The sequence below is a fragment of the Podarcis liolepis genome, assembly GCF_965112155.1.
Source record: "Podarcis liolepis genome assembly, chromosome: 10".
In the NCBI taxonomy this organism is placed as follows: domain Eukaryota; kingdom Metazoa; phylum Chordata; class Lepidosauria; order Squamata; family Lacertidae; genus Podarcis; species Podarcis liolepis.
In genome coordinates, this window is record NC_139562.1 from 29782906 (window position 1) to 29802290 (window position 19385).

Genomic DNA, 19385 nt, shown 5'->3' on the forward strand with positions numbered 1-19385 from the left:
TGTAACAAAGAAGCAGATTTCTCTAGGACAGGCTTCCTCAACCTCAGCCCTCCAGATGTTTTGAGACTACAAGTCCCAGCATCCTTGACCACTGGCCCTGCCAGCTAGGGATCATGGGAGTTGTAGACCAAAAACATCTGGAGGGCTGAGGGGGAGGAATCCTGCTCTAGGATATGTCATTCAGAAGTCATGGGGATGCGTTCCAGCATTCTTGGAACCTCAGTATCTGCATTGTTTTAAAAGTGTTTTATGTTTTAATGGTGTACGCTGTCCTGACATTTTATGATATAGTAGTATAGAAACACTTTTGTAAGATATAAACAAACATCTAACCCTGATTTACAAAGAATCTAGGGAAGGAAGAGGAAGTGAGACTCTGGAATGTGCTTTTTATGGCCAGGAAACCATTTTCACTTTTTGCAGTCTCCACTCTCAGTTCCCCTACCTACCACTTATAAAAATTATAATTAAATCACCTTTCTTCTCCCGTTCTGGTCCTGCTTTATTCTGTAATCAGTATTGGTTTACCTAGCTCGAGTGGTTAGCCTGTCTGTGAATGCTGAGGACAGTGTTATGTCAAAGAAATCAGTTATTGCAAGATCAGAAGCACCACTTATTTTGCTTATAACAAGCTTACACAATTAGGGCTTCCGGGGTTGCAAAATCTTAACTTTATAGTCTTGCCACAAATGTGTCAGGCTTGTTACACTTAGCAACGCTCAGCGGCTAAAGAATGCCTATACAAAGGAAGTAGCATTCTAGAAGTTGGATATATTATGCATGTTTTGCATATCTTATTCTGCCCCAAATAAGGCAAGTGAAAGAGGAAGATGTTCTACAGAGGTCTGAAACTTAGGCCCTCAGCCATAGGAAATTATGCACACAGAGCTTCCTAGACCCCTCTGGTGTCCTATAGCTTTTTTTAAAAAAAAATCCCTCTTAGAATACTGGAATTTGCTCCATTTCCAAATCCCATGTTGGACATAGTCACTGAGAATGCACAGCTCTGACTATTACAATCAAAAGTTACATTTAGATATGGCCAAAGCGAGAGGTTGTATGACACCTTGAAGATTATACAGTGGTACCTTGGGTTAAGTACTTAATTCGTTCCGGAGGTCCGTACTTAACCTGAAACTGTTCTTAACCTGAAGCACCACTTTAGCTAATGGGGCCTCCTGCTTCTGCTGCGCTGCCAGAGCACGATTTCTGTTCTCATCCTGAAGCAAAGTTCTTAACCTGAAGCACTATTTCTGGGTTAGCGGAGTCTGTAACCTGAAGCGTATGTAACCTGAAGCATATGTAACCCGAGGTACCACTAACAGGTTTTATGGATTAGCGTCCACTTTAGATGCATGAAGTGTTATCAACAGACAGCAGAGATAATTACACACAAACAAACAATTCTGGTGAGGTGGCCTGGAGCACTTTTTTTGGTAAAAGATCATTAAATGAGTTTCAGATCCTGCAGCCTGAGGACTTGGAGAAGGTACATGGTTAGGTTTGTGCAACTACTTGCATTTTGGACTCTTGTCCCTTTTGGCCCACAAAACCTGACTGGGAGGGGGCAGCTGGCTGGGCCAGGGAGGTAATTAATGCCTGGGCCACCTGAAGAAGGTGGTGGTGGACTACTCCTAAAGAAGCCCCTGAAGTTCAAAATAGTTTCAGAATAGCAGCAGAGGTTCCTTTCTGGGAAAGTTCCTCAAGAGGATGGTTGCCAAGCAGATCCAGGCACTCTTTGGAGAAGACTAATTTTCTACATCCATTTCAATCAGGATTCAGGCCCAGTATGGGTACAGAAATCGTCTCAAGTCGCTCTGGATTATGACTTGTGTTGAGGGGGGGGGTGGAAACAGGAGGAGTGTGACCCTTTTGATGCTCTCGTCTCTCAGCGGCTTTCAATACCATCAACTATGATACCCTTCTGGGATGACTTGCTGGGCTAGAGGCACAATGCTGCAGTGCTTCCACTCCTACTTGGATAGTTGGCTCCAGGTGGTGGTGCCTGGAGAATACAGCACGCCCCTGTGGGTTCTCCAGTGAGGGGGTCCAACAGGGCTGGTTCTGTCCTCCATGCTATTTAACATATACACAAAAGCAGGAGTCATACAGAGCTCTGAAGAATGCTGTCACTAGAAACGGCCTCATTTCTAGTTTGCCTTTTCATCTTCTGCCGGTGAGGCAGTGATGTGCTGAATTGCTGCCTAGTTGCAATAACCGACTGGATGAGTGTCCAGTGAATAAAGTGAAGCTTAAACCTGATGACACTGAGATGCTGCTGGTGGGTGGTTCACCTGTTCAGCTGAGTGGTGTGCAGCATGCTGGAGATGGGGAGCTCTCTTTGAAAGTGCAGGTTCATAGTTTTTGATCCACTGCTGTTACTTGAAGAGGTAGCTTCAGTGGGGTCAAGTTCCACCTTCCAGAAGCTTAGGCTGCTGATCAGCTACAACCCTATCTGAACAGGTATAACCTGGCTGCACTGTGCTTTACATGAGGCTGCTTTGGAAAACTGTTCAGAAACACCAGATAGTGCAGAATGCAGCTACCCAATTGCAAACAGATTTGAGGCAAAATGATCATATAAAGCTGATATTGGCTCAGCTGCACTGGGTGCCTCTACATTCCAAGGCCAATTCAAAAAGTTGGTTTTGATCTTTAAAGCCTTATACAGATCTGGACCCCAGTATTTTTCAGAAATGTCTGTTCCAACATGACCCTATAGGGGCTCTTAGATCTGTATCAGAGGCCCTTACCTGGGTGCCTCCTCGCAGAGAGATTTGAGGAATGGTAACAAGGAAGAGGTCCTTTTTGGTTCTGGCTTCCTGTCTGTGCAGGGGGTCTCTCCCCAGTAAGGTCTGCCTGGCCCAGTCATTAATGTCTTTTTGCCACCAGGTAAGAACTTTTGTCCCAGGCATTTGTCTGATTCTGATTATTTTGCTTGATAAGAAATTTTGCTTGTTGTTGTCATTTAGTCATGTCCGAGTCTTCGTGACCCTATGGACCAGAGCACGCCAGGCACTCCTGTCTTCCACCGCCTCCCGCAGTTTGGTCAGACTCATGTTTGTAGCTTTGCTGCTGCTTTACTGAGTCTATTCTACAAGTTTTTTGGTTTTTAAAATTGCAATGTATTGTTGTTATGCTACTAAAATGTTGTAAGGTGCTTAGAGACTATGTAGCAAGCGAAAGGTAAGAAAGCTAGGAGCAGGGAAGGCTGCAAAGGGTAAATATATATTGTTTATATTTTTATTAAATTACATATTATGCATGTTTTTATTTTATACACATATGGGTATAAGAAAAATGCTGTAAACAACAGAGCCCGAGGCCATGGAATGCTATCAGGGACATTTCTATGCAAAGCTCAAAAGTGACCTAGACCCTACACTTCACAGTCCAAAGTAGGATACTGAATGTAGCTTGGTACTGTTTCTTTCAAATGCAAATTGCAGTGCTTAATAAAGAATGACCCATGCAAAACAGAGGCTTGGCAAATCAACAGGCCATAGGATAAGAGAACAGAGAGCGCAGCAATATTTGATTTAACCTCCCTTCATGAACAGAAAGGTAAGAGGAGGTGCACTGCTTTGAACACAAATTGAGGTTTTCAGGCTTACCATAAACTGGTCAGTTGCCATTCTATATACAGTATTGTAATGTCGCTGCTTCTTGAACTTTCAAAGTCTGAGTGACCTTCTATAGGCAGAATCATGATCATGCAAGGGACATGTTGGGGCAAGTTTCCGAGAAAACAAATCTAGTTTGGGGCTTCAGGAGTGATCCACTTTGCCAGTTAGCCACTCACCCTAAGGTGCAGAAACTCCCACTAGACCTACTCAAAAGAGCAGAGCTTAGTAAGCCTTGGGGCTCCCTTCACTGCATATGTGCAGCAGTTCCCACCATTCTTCTCCGGCCTGATCTCTGCCCTTCTACTTTGAGACAAAGCATCATTTGCTGTTGTATTAGAACCACAGTTTTCACTAAACTTGCAAGCCAGGATTGAAAATCAGCATTTGATCCCGATTCCAATATTGCAGGGATATAGAGCCCATGACCTTCCAGATGCTGCTGGACTACAACTCCCATCACCCCTGAACCTCGGGTCATGCCGGCTGGGGCTCATGAGTGTTGAGTCCAACATCTGGATGGCTCCCTGTCATGCAACACAGGGTTGTAGGGAAAGAACACACTAAGTACCCAGTGGGGGGGGGGGAAGCTATGGGAAGTGCCACACTGAAGCAGCATGAGATTCCAAGCCATCTTTAACTGCTCTTTCATGTTGGGACAAACCATGGTCTGGCATTATGTGTGAACCACCTCAAAGTCATCTCATGACACTTATGTGCACAGGTATGGCAGCACAGAGCAGTTTGGACCAAGGAAAGCCCTTTTAACTTGTGTACAGTTCTGGGAAGTTGGTACTGACAATGTAAAGCAATAAAAAACACCACTATGTATGTGCAGAGTGCAACAGCAGCCTGCTCCTATGCATCTGGGAATAGGGGGCAGTATTTCCCAACAGGGTTGAACCCCATTGGCAAGTGACCTAGTAAAAGACTTCTGTCCTTATCTACGCTGCAGGAATAGCCAACAAGCACACAGTTCTGCAATTGTGGGCAAAAATGGCCAAAGCAAAAAACAGCAACAGCCCCTATCTTGCTCTGTGTTCATCAGCAACATTCTCTCTCTTGTGGAAATGAAGAACAAGGCACAACAGGCTGGGAATATAGTATGTTCTGATATACCAGCCAGAGAAAGGAAGATTTCCATTTTCCACAGGAACATGTGTGTGAAGCAATCGTTTGAACAGGTCGGGGGGGGGGAGAGAAGAGAAGCAAACATCCACAGAGACAAAAGTACTGCCATCACAACCTGTCAGTGAACTTTGTTTGGCAAAGCAGTTGCACTCCATTTTAGTCATAGCCCTGAGGGCAAGGTGTAAATTCAGGGATGTGATCCACCAACTCAGTTCTTCACTTGAATAGGATAGTGCATGGCACTTGCATAACACATATTTCCGCTTTTAAATTCTCAGCCATTATCTTATCATCATGCCCAGCATTACTCATTAGGAAGATACGTTCCCCCTTAGGACCAGAGTTATACAACCTGCGGTGCCTACCTCTCTCTGTATCTCTCTCTCTCTCTTGCATTTCCTTCTCTGTAGGAACTCCTAGTCCTCTCTCCCCCCCCCCCCCTTCCCATGGGCTTTATTCTCACTCCATCTGCTAAAATGATCAGCAAACCAAAGTTAATGCTGACATTTAAAGAGTGTTGTCACTAGGCTTTAAAGCTACAACCCCAATGAGATTAGCCGGGAGGAGGGAGGCTGTGGGCACATAGGAGCTGACATCTGAGTCACAGCTTCAGGTCTGTCGTCTGCAGACTCAGGAAAAATGGCATCCATTTATAACATCAGTGGCCACACGCAAGGTATTTTTGTAAGCTGGTCTAGAATCCTACAAGTGTTAAGGCAGTATTGAGAATGCCATGTGAGAAGTTGTATCAAGATGCCTCTCCCTTAGGCTGGAGGCCTCACACACATCTTGAAAGGGGGGTACCTGGTTTTTTCCAAGCAGCCATTCAAAATAGTCCTCCACCTCGAAAGAATCTGTAAGCAGAATGTAGAAAGCTGCTCTAGACCAGGCCAGCTAATTGGTCCATTTTGCCCAGCTTTGTCTGCTCTGAAATGGCAGGCAGCTCTCTAGAGACTCAGGCTGAGCTTTCTTTCCAATCACCTGCTACCCAAACCTCTTTTTTCCCTCCTGGAGATACCAGTGTGAGCAACTGTACCTTTGCGCATACAAAGCATAGTGCTCTGTCCTCATGCCATGGGGGTCCTTCCCCAACACAAGTTGTATGCAAACTGCTTATTTAGCAATCCTCACCAACATCTTACTACTACTACATAAGCTGCCTACCTTTTCCTAAAAACTGTATTTTAGGCTGTGACTCACTAATTAGATTTTTTTAGGGCAGCAGAGCATACGGGGAGGATAATATATTTAAAAAGCCTCACAAGTCAGATCCACAACAGGAGGTGGTGTCATTATCTCACTCATACATTCTACGTATCTATGTAGCATTCATTCTTTGGAGTGGTTTTGTCTCTGGACTGCTCAGTCAAGGAGCCCAGAGCAGTGTGGACAATACAAAAGGCAGCAGGCATGAGCAAAGACCCAACTTTCTTTCATAGCCAAGTCCAAAATCTTCCTGGTCCCATCCAGTTATGCATGACAGAAGCCCCTGCTGCCTACACCAGAGAACAAGGTAAGAAGAAGACTGAATTTAATGCAGCTCAGAGTACAAGAACTCTACCTATTTGGAGTAGTGGTTAAAGTGTTGGACAAGAATCTGGGAGATCTGGGTTCAAATCCTGAACCCAGCCACGAAGTTCACTATCACAGTTTCTCAGTGTAATTCTGCCCCACACGGTTGTTGATAAGGTAACATGGAGAGAAGGGGAAGCTTTTGTGTGTCACTTTGATCTTCTTTGCAGTAAAGGTGGGATATAAATGTAATGATAAATAACCACTTGCCTGCTAAAAGTCAGAAATGCTTTCAAAAACAAAGACTACATTAAAAATGAAAATAGCATACTTCTCCCCATTTCATACCCAGGTCTTTAACCATACTGGTGCTTATACCTAAGGCTCATTTATAAAGCTTATTTCCATTTAGGTTCCTCCTCGAACCCCAGTTCTTCAGCCAGCCTTTTCCTGAACCCCCAACCGCCTTACTTTACCTGCAACTCCCTCCATTGCTCTCCTGTCTTTCCCCAGCCCACCCCATAATCCCCACCTCATTGTTCAAACACAGAAGGAAGAGTCAAGTGAACACCAGGCACCGTCCCCATACGAGATAAATCCCCAGGAAACCATATCCAATCATAATCATGCCTTTGCTATTACAAATAAGATTATGAAGCAGCCAAGACAACAAAGGGTAGTTAGAAGCAATCCCGTTCCTTTGCCTCATTCCATATAGATACAAATGCTACCAAGACCTTATGCTTCAGTGATCTGAGAAATCTGGAAATCATCAACAATCCTACGCAGCATCCACCCCCTGTCTCATTCAATCGTGTGGGCCGCGTACTTCAAAATCCATTTGTTTCAAACTGCTCAAATGTGGGGAGGTGGGGGTGGCATGACGGAGAAAGTCTTACAAAAAGACTGATGCCACCAGCCTAAGTGAAAATGACAGTCTTCACGAGGGACCCTTTTGGAAAATTTAGGTGCATGGACTTGTTGGGGGCACATAAATACACTCAACACACCCCTATTGGCATTCAAGAGCAGAACGACATTTTGCCACCACCTTTCCTCCCTGTCATTTTTTGTTACCGAGCCGCGAAAGAAAAGGATGGGAATAGAGCAGATGGGTGAAGTCAGGCAGGGAGAGAGAGAGTTAACTAGCTAGGAAACAAAGGGAACGCACCCCCTCCCTCCGAGGGAGGGGCCTGCCATCAGGAACTGTCCAAGCAGACACCACCAGCTACCCAGCATGCCCTGCTTTGCCAAACAGCCTTCCGTGTCTGATGGAGAAAAATCTCTATTCCAACCTGTAGCAACTCCTGCAGATAAAAGTTCTCCCTCTGGATCCAATGACAATACACACACACCCCTCCCAAGCAGTTACTGTGTTCAGGATCACCCACCTCTCCCCCCCCACACCATTGGTTCAGCAGTGTTGCTCAGTTGAGCCTCCCAAACCAAACAGTCTTCACAACAGAAAGCAAAGTCTCCACATTCCAGACGTGTGTTTATAAAAGCCATTGAATTACAGAATCATAGAATGCAAAAGAGGCTTATAGGGTGTCTAGTCCAGGACACCCCAGTCTCTCGGCCTGATCTCCAATGCTCTTTTTTCCAATACCAGGCCTGCCAAGCAACAAGCAACCTCCCTCTGGGGTAAGTCACTCCAGTCTGATTTGCACAACTGGGCTGGCATCCTGAGAGCACAATTTCAATAAATCCACACGGTGGTTGGCATGTGCAGAAGCAGCCAGCCAATTTTTGATTTACCTACTTCGTTTTCAGTTATTTTGTGGTGGGGTAGGAAATACAAGTGCTTGCATTTAATGAAATACATTTCACTTGGCACTTATTGGACAGAGAAATAAAAAAGGTGGAAAGACCAAGAGGAAGGATGCAAGTGGAGAGAAAGAACAGTGGGGGCTGAGCTGACTGAGATGTTTTCAAATCCGCTCATGTTGACATTGAGATGAAACTATTGAAAGGCTACTGGATCTTGGGAAGGATTAAATACACCAGCTCATCAGACATCAATTTTTGAAGCTTTCCAATACTCGTGGTTGGCCAGAGAACTGGTGCCCCCCATCACTTGAGCAGCGCCACAAAATTCAAAATAGGAGGAATGAAAAAACAAGCTGCCATCACTTAAGAGTCTGTTACTTAACAGAAAAACTATAATGAAATACTCCTAATCAAGAATATGCAGCATTTATCTTATACTGCAAAATTGCAAAGGTTTCAAGCCAGACATATTCCATCTTTGCCTATGCCCATACTTTCACAACTGCAAGAAAAAGGGATGGACAGTTCTGCCATCTTTATTCCTAGAGGGCACACTGCACCTTGCTTCATCTCTATGTTCAACATGGCAGTGCCCAAAGTATACTTGCTGACCCTCATCTTAGAAAGCAATCATGCATTTGCAGTACAACCACTATATGTGCAGTGTCAGTGACCACCATCCCTTGCTTGAAGCCTGTCAACCCTTTTAAGGCTGAACTTAAAATACAGGCAATAAATATTGTAGCTCCCCACCTGTGCACCAGTTCTGGAATAGCAGAAAAAGCTAAAAAAATATGTAGCTGCCAGCAAAGTGCTACCAAATTACCATAATCAATTGATAACTACAAATTACATATTACTGAACACCGTAGCAGCAAGTTCCTAGCTGATGCACAACAGACCATGGAAGTACTTTGTAAGCAAGGGCTTGCAAACAAAAATATACAACCAATACAGGGCTGGGAATAAAAGGGATGGATGAACATTTCAGAGGCGATGAAGGAAATCAGCAGGCATTCAAGGTGCAAGCAGAATAGGGCCCAACGGCTCTTGCTGAAGTAGCCTGTTAGGTGGGTGGGGGTCTTCTTTCAGGTTTAAAAAAAAAGCTAGTCCAGTTGGATGCAGTTGGAAAAACATAGGGCTTGGACCAGAGGGACCTGGGTTCAAAGTTGTGTTTGTTTATTTAAGCCAGTGGTGGAGCACCTGTGGCCCTCCAGATGTTGAACTTAAGTCGCATCATCCATGACCACTGGCCATGAGGCCTGGCGGGAGTTAGGAACATGTGGCTCTCCCAGCACAGACAGACTCAACACCCAATTTAAATGTTCATATCCTGCTTCATTCAAAGGTATTCTGAAAACAATTTGCATCAATTATTAGGCACACAAACATATAGGGTATTATTATTATTATTATTATTATTATTATTATTATTATTATTAGATACTACTATCGTGGGGGGAACTGCTTTTAAAATCCATGTCACTTTATGTCACATCCGTTTCCAGAACCTCATTAAAAGAGTAGATCAGAAAACCCCACTGCAAGTATGGTCCAAACCATACTCTGCAGACACAGAGAAAGCTGCATCCTTGCGGGGCCACAAAGCTCACCAGGGGCTTAGACAAAATCACTTGCAGGCTAGACTACTTCACAGGGTAAAAAGGGATAGTGTGAGAAAACTACCCTGAGACCTTGGAAGGAGAGAGAAATACAAGTTTGGTTGCTAAATAGGTATGGCAGATATCCAGTTGGAGCAGAGGGCTTTTGACAAGTGGAAACCAGAATCTTGGAAATAAATAGTCAAAGGAAAAGGTGACAAGATGGGGTACAAGTTAACAGGCCTAAGCATAGAAGGATAGAGCCAGAGACACCATATCCACCACACTTAATACCATAACAAATTGGGTTTTAAAAATATTGTTTTTTAAACTTTTCATTTGTTTTTAAGTAAAATGAAGAGGATATAAAATTTTAAAATCAAACAAGCCCATTTCCATGGTGTCAGAGAGGAACAGGATTTTCCAGTGGGCAAAGAACACAGGCCCAGTATTATGATCCACCCACAGGAGGACTCAAAACACAGCCAGAAGGATGACAACACAGGCTAATTTGTATTGTTTTAATTTAGTTGTATCCTTAATAACTGCATTGTCACCTGCCACTTTGAGGACTCTTTTAGGTGGAAAAGCAGCTTATAAAAATCTGAATATATATAAATATATCAATAAAATAAGCAGAAAATGGAAGGTTTACGCTGGAAAACTAAGGCAGGGCAGCTCAGAAGAAAACAACCCAAAGCAACCACACTCAAGAGAAGGAATCTGGGAAACAGTGGGGCTGGCAAATCTTGTGGCAATGCCAGAGTGGAAACTGGAGATGGGAGGTTGCAATGTGACACCCTGCTAGAAGCTGGGAAAGCCAGCTACATGCTACACAGAAGCTATGCATGCAGAGGCATCACCTTACAGATCACTCAGAGGGTAGCCCTTTCGGATGCAGCCCTGGGAAGGGAAGCCGCACCTAGGACTTTTTATTTACCTCTAGGCACACCATTAAGTGAACACACACACAAAAACACCCTGCCCCACCCTCCCACTATATATAAGGGTCTGGTGACTTCTGTATCAGTGTATCTGAAGAAGTGTGCATGCACACGAAAGCTAATACTGTACCAAGAACAAACTTAGTTGGTCTCTAAGGTGCTACTGGACAATTTTTTAATTTTTTTATATATTCCCCCACACACAAAAAGGTAGGGTCATTCAGAACAATAGATAGTTTGGTCTGATTATGAGAAGAGATCCCTGGGTTGTCAAGAGGAAGACATGAAGCCTGGCAGTATAAAAATAAGCCAACGCACTGACAAACATAATTAAGTCCACCATCCTCAAAAGTAAAAAAAAGAAAAAAGGCAAGCACCCCCCCCCCAATTCATAACCCAAGGGGTATCCTAAAAGAATCTCCCCCTTCCCAATCAGAGAAATACAGGAGGTAAGCATTTGAATTCTTTTCTCTGGCCCTTGCACGCCCTCAGTGATCAGAACTACATGAGACATATAGGAGGAGGAATCCTTAAGACCACCATTGTCATAACCTAGCAAGCATACTCTACACCAGGGATGTGCAACACAGCAGAGTGGCAAAGCACGTTTTGTCACACAAGCCAGTTTTCCCGAGAGCAGCCAGCTTCATAGCCTAGTTGCCACAAGCTAGCAAAAAGAGCTTCCCAATTAGGGAACAAACGCACGCAACACAGCGTAACACCTACAGTCCTGAACTGGGTGCCCCCACTGTCAAAGGGGACAGGTGAGCGGAGACTAAGGGCAGGGCTTATTTTCTGCAGGAAGACCCACATTTGATACTTGGCCTTCTATTTTTTAGATGTCAAGTCCCAGTATACTCTCACAACTTTTCGGCCATTAACATGTCATTGATGTTTCTTGCCTGCCTATTTTGCTGCTGCCATTTCCATTGTTGTGTGGTGTGTTTGTTAACCGATTGCTTTGGCTTATAAGCTATCTTGAATACCTTGCAGTAGAAGGGTTACGTGGATATAAAGGTTTTTAAAACAAGGTTACCTGAAAACCACCTGCTAGATTTCTTTATCTGAGGATTCCTTACCAGTAGCACCATGTCTTATGGACCATCATTTGGTAGCAACACCACTACCCTGGCACTCTTCCTTCTGCCATATGTGTTGCCTTTTCTTTTCTTTGTTTTAGACATCTTTTTAAAGACCTATTTCATTTGCCCTAGCTTTGCTAGACATAGCGCTACCAGCAAGGACTCTGATCTAAGTAATCCATCAGGTTGTTGAAAGCTGAAACCTGTACCAACTATTTTGACTTTACCATTATTATTATAATGTGGAGATTAAAGAAAACATTGTTGCTTTTATATATTATGTTTTATACACTGCTTGAATACTTTTATATTCAGCTGGTTATAAATGTTCATAAAATAACAAACATGTACTTTATATACAAAATCCAAAAAACAGATACAAGATTTTATAGCAACTTTCCCCAACCAGATGTCCTCTAGATGTTGTTGGACAACCTCAATTATCCCCGATCATTGACAACTCTTACTGACTGATGAAAGTTGAAGTCCAGAACATCTGGAAAGCACCAGGCTGGGTCAGACTGTTATACAGTGCTGAACATATTGCAGCTTGAGAACTTCCACCACCATCTTTGTTAATGAATACAGGCGGCAACTATTTTAGGTGCATCCAATTCGCACAATAGCCAATGCATGGTCCTTTTTGACCCAGAAGAGGGAAAAGGAGGGCACATTTATACGCGCTCCACCAACACGAATGCAGGGGCCAGGAACAGAAGCCCTGTGAGAAATGCTTGCCGTCTTTACAGTAGTACAGAAATCTTACCACACCTCAATTTTTAAAAATAGTATGAATTCCAGGCATCAGATAAAAAGAGTATGTCCCCCCGGTCTCTGTCTAAAGGAGTTGTTTTTCCTCTGGCCCTTAGCCTCCTTAGTTAAGAGGAGAATACAAGGCTGAAGAAACACATAAGAACCAACATACACCAGTTCACTATTCCAAAATGTTCTAAGCTATTAGAAGATGCATTCCTACAGTTAGGACAAACTCACCCAAATAAATATCTCCAAAGGATCCACTACCAATTTTTCTTCCCAGCCGATACTTGTTCCCCACTCGAAGCTCCATGATTCAGTTGCTCTGGGAATAAAACAGAGGACATACAGGGTAAGATTAGAAAGATGACCTAAGTCAACACATTCAGCTACCATACGAGAGACCCAATATTTATTTCTGGTGTGGGGAACTCCTCATCAACCCTGGCCCCTGGCTATGCTTGCTATAAGTGATGAGAGTTCAGCAACATCAGGAGGTTCCTACCCCTGGTTTATTCCTTCTTCAATTAAAGTTTTTGGGTCCAGTTTTGCTGCCTAAACACTTGGGACTCTCGGACTGTCACAATAAAACCCTCAATTTAGTAAACAGTAGTCTGATATTTCTTAACAGGTTTTTTTCCAGGCTGGGGGGCATTCAGAAGATGTGGTGAAGTAACAGTTCAACCAAACCAGTCACCTAAAGTAACCTTGACTGCAAGGCCAACTTTGGCTGCAACATTACCTAGAAAAAAGCCTCAGTGAGACAGACTTGAACATAAAACACACTTGGAACCAGAATGTGGGTCTCTGGCTAAAACAAAATGTATAGCAGAGAACTTTATGGTGGAGAAAGTGAACCCCTCTCAAGGATAAGCCAGAACCCTACACCTGGCATGCGTTCCAATGAACTGGGATTTGGGGCACACAACATTTCTACTCTGCTTCACTTTCCTTCTGGGCAGTAGCATGGTAGTACAGGACAAATTCCTCAATCGCATGGTTCACAACCAGTTACTGGGCCCAAGGTGCACATCTGCATGCCACATTTGACACTAGGCACACCATATGTTCCCACACATCACGCTCATGAACATGAGAGATCCACCCAAACCCCAGCACTACCACCTTCACTTCAGCCATGCATGCCAACTTCTTCCTTTAGGCCTGTGCCAAATGTTGTTCTGGAGACTCCCAGCAATATCCTCTCCCAGAAGACCACCATCTTGTGTTTCTCCCGTCTCCTTCTGCCCGCCCCACCACTGTTCCAGTAACGTGGATCTGTTTGAAAGACTGTGGCTCTTTTTAAAGGATGCTGCTGTATGGTTAATTTATGTAATGCATATTTATTAATGTACTGTACGCAGGCTTTGCTCTCCTGGGTGGGTAGGCTGCTTGAAAGAACAGGCAAGGATTAAGCAGACAGGGGGTCCTTTCGCTTGATGGAGTCTACAGCTTCCTTTCTGCTGCACCCCAAGGTCTGCAATATGCCAGAATAAGCAAAGTAAAGCGGAGTTCTAGTCATATCCAAACTAATCATGTACTGCAAAAAGAGAAGTGGTGGAGCTTAAAGGCACACATTTCACTGTAAGCTTTAACAGGGCATCATGAACCCTAAATACCCAGTTCCAATTACTCAAAGCACAACAGAAGGCAGAGTCTCCTGCTAAAACATGTACCCAAGCATGCAGGATTGTTAATCTGCAAGGACTACAGAGTTATTCTCTTGTCTTAAAATTTAAGCAGAATACACAGCTCAAGTATAGCCCTGGGGAACAAACAGGAATCAAGAGGTTATATTCGAGCAAGAAGATAGGATTGATCCCTTCCACTACCCCAATTAAACTAGGAATGTAACTGCATATACATTTGACTCATACTCTAACTTGCTCTCCATACAAGATAAGTTTTTTTTATTCCTATAAACACTGGTGACACACGAACCGGAAGGAGCCAGCAGTTTTCAGAAGTTACTCTGGAGATGCTTGATCCCTAAAGGTTAGGAGTTTCCTAGGTTTCTCTGCCAGCTCTCTTCAACACATAACCCAAGAGGACAGGCAGAAGTAGGGACCGGCGTATCAGCAGCTAGTAACCCATCTCACTCAGGACAACAACTGGGCTCAAGCAAACAGGAGCCCAGCTGCTCACTGTGGTTTGCAGTTAGTTGTGACCTTTTAACTTCCTGCAAGAACATTAGGGCTTAATTCGGAAGTACCCCACACAGCTTTACAGCTGACTGGCCTTCAAACTCATTTTCTAAAAAAGCAGATGTTGTTCAAGGGGGGGGGGCGGAGACAAAGAATGAGATCTCCCAATTTCCCTTTCATAAAGAGAATAATGAAGCACACACCTAAGTACCTCCAGTTTTATCAGACTTGCTTCCTAGTAAGCATGCATATGATTGAAACATTAATAAGGCAAGCAATGCTTTGGACAGAGGGTTCGGAGAAGGCAGCAAGACCAGTTCATGCCAAGAGCAACAACAAATCAACCAGTCACCTTAGGAATTGCTTCCAGGTGCTGGGGATGGGAACACTTACCCACCCACCCTGCTGCCACATCAGTTTCTCTCCAAACTCTCAGGCCTTCACCTCCTCCATCCAGAGAGACAGAAAGGAATTAAGCCAACTCTATGGCCTTCCTCAAACTAGAGCAACAGCCCTAGGCAGTCAAGATGCCAGCCAAGAATTCCCTCCTCATGAAACTAGAAAGACTCCCACACACTCTAATGCATATACTCTGCATGAGTGGATGCTTATACTATATTAATAGCCACTTCTATCTCTCTCCCTCTTTCTTTCTCACACACACACATTCTAGAAAGCTGTATTCGAATCAGCACCACACACAAACCTACTCTACATTATGTAAATGCAATCATATAATAAAAATATGTGTGCAAACACACAGCAGGCCCCACACATCTGGTATTCAGCACTTTACAGTACAGCATAGGCAACCCCCCCCAAGCAATTATTGTAAACAAGAGGACTTCCATACCAGCTTTACTTTATTTGCTAGAAATCAAGGATGCATCGAGGACTACAGCAGGCCACACTGTGCGAGAGCTGACCAGATATATAATGGATGCTTCTGGGTTTGAAGAACTGGGGGGGGGGGGGAGTATTCCATATCAGCTTCAAAGGATTGGGGGAACAGGAGTGTGCACACAAATATAGCAATACTTTTCTAAAAAGCAATGTGCCACAACAGAGATATTTGCTTCCTCCTCTCTTTCCTCTCCATTTCCCTTCAGAGCAGTTACCAAAAAAGAAAAGGAGCTAAAGAAGGCAGATCAACCACACACAACAAATGCAAGCATTAAAAGGAAGATAAAAACTGATAAGATCATCTCATCACTCAGCCACAAGTATAACTTAAAATTAAATCACCCTCTTCCAGCGCCAGAAGCATCTTATAAAATAGGGAGGGGGGAGAATAATGCAGCGAGGAATGAGAATTAGGCAGCAGAAATAGCAGCAAAACTTCTATTTACTATGCAATCCTCATTACAAATCCCTGAGCTGGTACAAAGAAGCAACATTTCAGAAAAGATGTGGGGGTGGGGGTGAGATCTTACCCCCCTCTTCACCCCCCTCCCTACAATACCGAACCTTCCCAGTGCACAAAAGGAGATAGTGATTTACAATAACAGCCATTTCCTCCCCCCTCCACCTCACAATACCAACCCTATTTGTCAAATATAACCTTTTTAGAAATTCAACAGTGTTTACTATTGGTGTCCCCCCCACCCCACCCCAAAAAACCCCCTCACAAACAGCCAAAGGTTGGAGCGGGGGGGGGGGGGAGGAGAAATGAGAGATACCCGTTACTCACAACCAATTGTTTGTGAAGCCATACACAGATGTTAAGTATAGGAAACGAAAAGGGAGAAAGGGGGGAGAAGCAGCAGCAATCACCCCCTCCTCTCAAAAACAAACACACACACACACACTGACTTGGGCATTAGGTTGAGCATAAACCCCAGTAAGTAAAATTTAAATATATATATAAAGTCAGTGGAGCCATTTCTGCATGTAGACAGCAAGGGGGGGGGAGGAACGGGGGGGAAAGCGATACAGGAGCCCCTCAATGTGTCCTTCCGAAAGTGAAGCCGGGAATGGGGGGGGGGAGAAAGATGCCTGCATAATCCTTTGTCTCCGTCAAAAATTAAAACACACACACAGAGAGAAAACGAGCCTTTTGTTGTCGTCCCCCCGTTTCGGTTACAGCTTCCTCCTTCGCCTGTCACCAAATTCCACGGGGGGGGGGGCAGCCCTATGCCAGCCCAGCCTTGTGTGCGCCGTGTTGTGTAAGTGTGCGTTGTGTTGTGTATGTGCGCGTTGTGTGCTGTGTGTGAGCGAGCGAGAGCCTCTTCCCCCTCCCCCCCCCCGCCGCCTTATCCTCCTCTCTCAGCACAAAAACAAAGGGACGGAGGGGCCGCCTTTCCCCCCGGATTTGCACCCCAAAACCTGCCCGGATCCCCACAATATTCACCCCGCCTGGAAGGAGCCTGTCTGCCGCTTCTGCTCCCGGGGCTGTCAGGGAGGAAAGGCGCCGGGGAAGGAAGGATGACGGAGGATTGGGAAAGGCGGCCGTAGCCAGCTCTGAGCACCGCCGCCGCCGCCGCCGCCGCTTCCTCCTTCTCTGTGCTCTGCCTGCTCAGCTGCCTCCCTCCTTCCCCTCCAGCCTCCCTCGGTGTGTGTACAGCCGAGGCTCTCGCTCATTGAGTTTCCATTGAGTCTCAGGGCCAAACCCACTGATGTCATCCTACAAAGCCCTGGGCCCTCCCTCGGAGGTTTAAAGGGGCAGTGGCTTGTTTTTGTTGCTTCTTGCTTTGCGAGGGCTTCCTGGTAGCCCACGCTGGCAACCGCTTTTTTTGAGGGGGGGAATAAACGCGCGGGGGACGGGGGTTCTGAAATGACCCGCTACCCATCCCCCAAAAAATATGTACCGGCGCAATTTTGTGAAAGTTGTTAGCAGCTGTCTAGCTCACACCTGGACCGCAGTGCATCGCTATCGCGTTGCGCGGAATCCAGAAGAACGGCCGCCAAATGCCTCTCATCTGGGTAAACGAAAAGGCGCCCATTGCTCGGCTCAGGACAAGAGAGGCTGCAAGCTTCTGCACATGTTAAGCTGGAGGGGAAGCTGAGCTCATCCTAACTTTCTGGGTAGGCGTCCAACGCATCCAGCTCTGTTGCACAGCTCAAAGCTTTTTAGCAAACCCATAATCCACAGACAGATAAACACCTCAAGATCAGAAAAGTTATATTTTGCGGACAAAGGGCTGAGATGTGGGAGCTTGTAGTCCTAAAGCCTGGCCCAATGTAGTTAGTGCATTAACAGCCAAAACTTCCACACGTTTTCTTTTTGTAAATCCCATTAAGACTTCCTACCAAGCCAAACATGCACAGGATCCAGCTGGAAGTATCCCTCTGACAACAAAGGGCAGTGTTCAGTAGGACAGCATCTGCACTGCCTGCAGAAGGTCCCAGGATCAACCCTCAGCATCTCCAGGGGGTAGGGCTGGGAGAGAGAGACCCTTGTCTAAAACCCTGGAGAACTGCTGCCTGTCAGCACAGGCCATTGTGCTGAGCTGCAAAGACCAAAGGTCTAGCAGCCTCCTGTGTTTCCTAAAATCTCAAGATTGTGGCTTGCTTTGCATAACATCCAGCCTGTACAGTGGTACCTCAGGTTACATACGCTTCAGGATACAGACTCTGCTAACCCAGAAATAGTTGAGAACTTTGCTTCAGGATGAGAACAGAAATCGTGTTCTGGCGGTGCGGTGGCAGCAGGAGGCCCCATTAGCTAAAGTGGTGCTTCAGGTTAAGAACAGTTTCAGGGTAAGTACGGACCTCCGGGACGAATTAAGTACTTAATCTGAGGTACCACTGTATTCTGGAGAATGTGAGATGTTTCAAGTCTCCACACCAAAATATTTTTAACACTCTAGACTCATTACAACATTTATTTGCTTTTGTTTACTCATTGGACCCTGAGCCATTTGCAAGTGCTTGTTCTCAGACATGTCTGTGCAGCCATCATGTGCTGCCTGAGGCAGTTGCTTCAATCTGCCTCATGGTGCTTGGTGGAACATCCCAAGAAACTCGCTTAGGAATGGGCTGTATGCTTGTCTTCAAAACTCAGCTTAAAGTCAAACACAAAATCCAAACCATAAACATTTCAGGCTGCATTCTGTCATTTGCATTGCCTGTAGAATGGCTGTTCCTCTCCCTCATATCTTCCAGCCAATAGTTTTATCAAACAACATTTACTTGATTAGAACCATCAGTCTTTGGATCATTCATATACATACCTGTATATGAATGTTCTGAAATGGTTCACATTTCTCTGGATGTGTTTGATCAAAGGTCACAAGACAAGCATGACTACTACTTCCTGAATACTGTGGATCCAGTTCTGTGAAATTCCCCACCCAGGTGATATCAGACAGGCCCTCTCCCTGTTGAACTTCCGGCACTTAATTTCAGCAAGCAATTTAAGTTTTCTGATTTTTGTTGTCTTTAACTGATTTTACAGTCTCTTTATTGTATCTTTTGTAACCTTACTATACACCACTTGGAGATTACGGTCACATCCATACCATACATTTCCCAAAGACTCCTGGGAACTGTAGTTTGTTAAAGGTGCTGGGAGTTGTAGCTCTGTGAGGGGCAAGTTGCCCCAGGATTCTTTGGGGGAAAAACATGTACTTTAAGTGTGCTTTAAATGTATGGTGTTGATGTGACCTCTCCATTAACAAAAGTAGAGCAGATAAAAAGGTCGGCAGCATCTATCATCAAATAATTGCACAATACTGCAATTGTATGCCGTACAGCAATTGCCCTGGTTAGGTTGTGGCCCTGGTTATGGTTAGGGCCATAAGACATCCTTGTCTTGCTTAACTGGAGGTGCTGCATAGCTTCCTAGAACACAGCCTCTCTCAGCTTGGTCACTCCAATTCTA

The 19385-nt window shown here is 44.8% G+C and overlaps 1 protein-coding gene across 7 annotated transcripts in view; it reads right to left on the bottom strand.

Moving 5' to 3' along the window:
• Positions 1-19385, bottom strand: part of CSNK1E (casein kinase 1 epsilon) — a 48508-nt gene that overhangs the window by 23637 nt on the left and 5486 nt on the right. For 3 of the 7 annotated variants that reach the window (XM_083462360.1, XM_083462364.1, XM_083462362.1), the window contains exon 2: positions 12657-12744. In XM_083462360.1, the coding sequence (XP_083318486.1) occupies positions 12657-12732 (76 nt within the window). In that variant the 5' untranslated portion in view covers positions 12733-12744. Of the gene's footprint in view, positions 1-12656; positions 12745-16616; positions 16642-16913; positions 17256-19385 lie in introns of those variants that run through there. The other 4 variants (XR_014516383.1, XM_083462361.1, XM_083462365.1 and 1 more) reach the window with 4 other exon arrangements.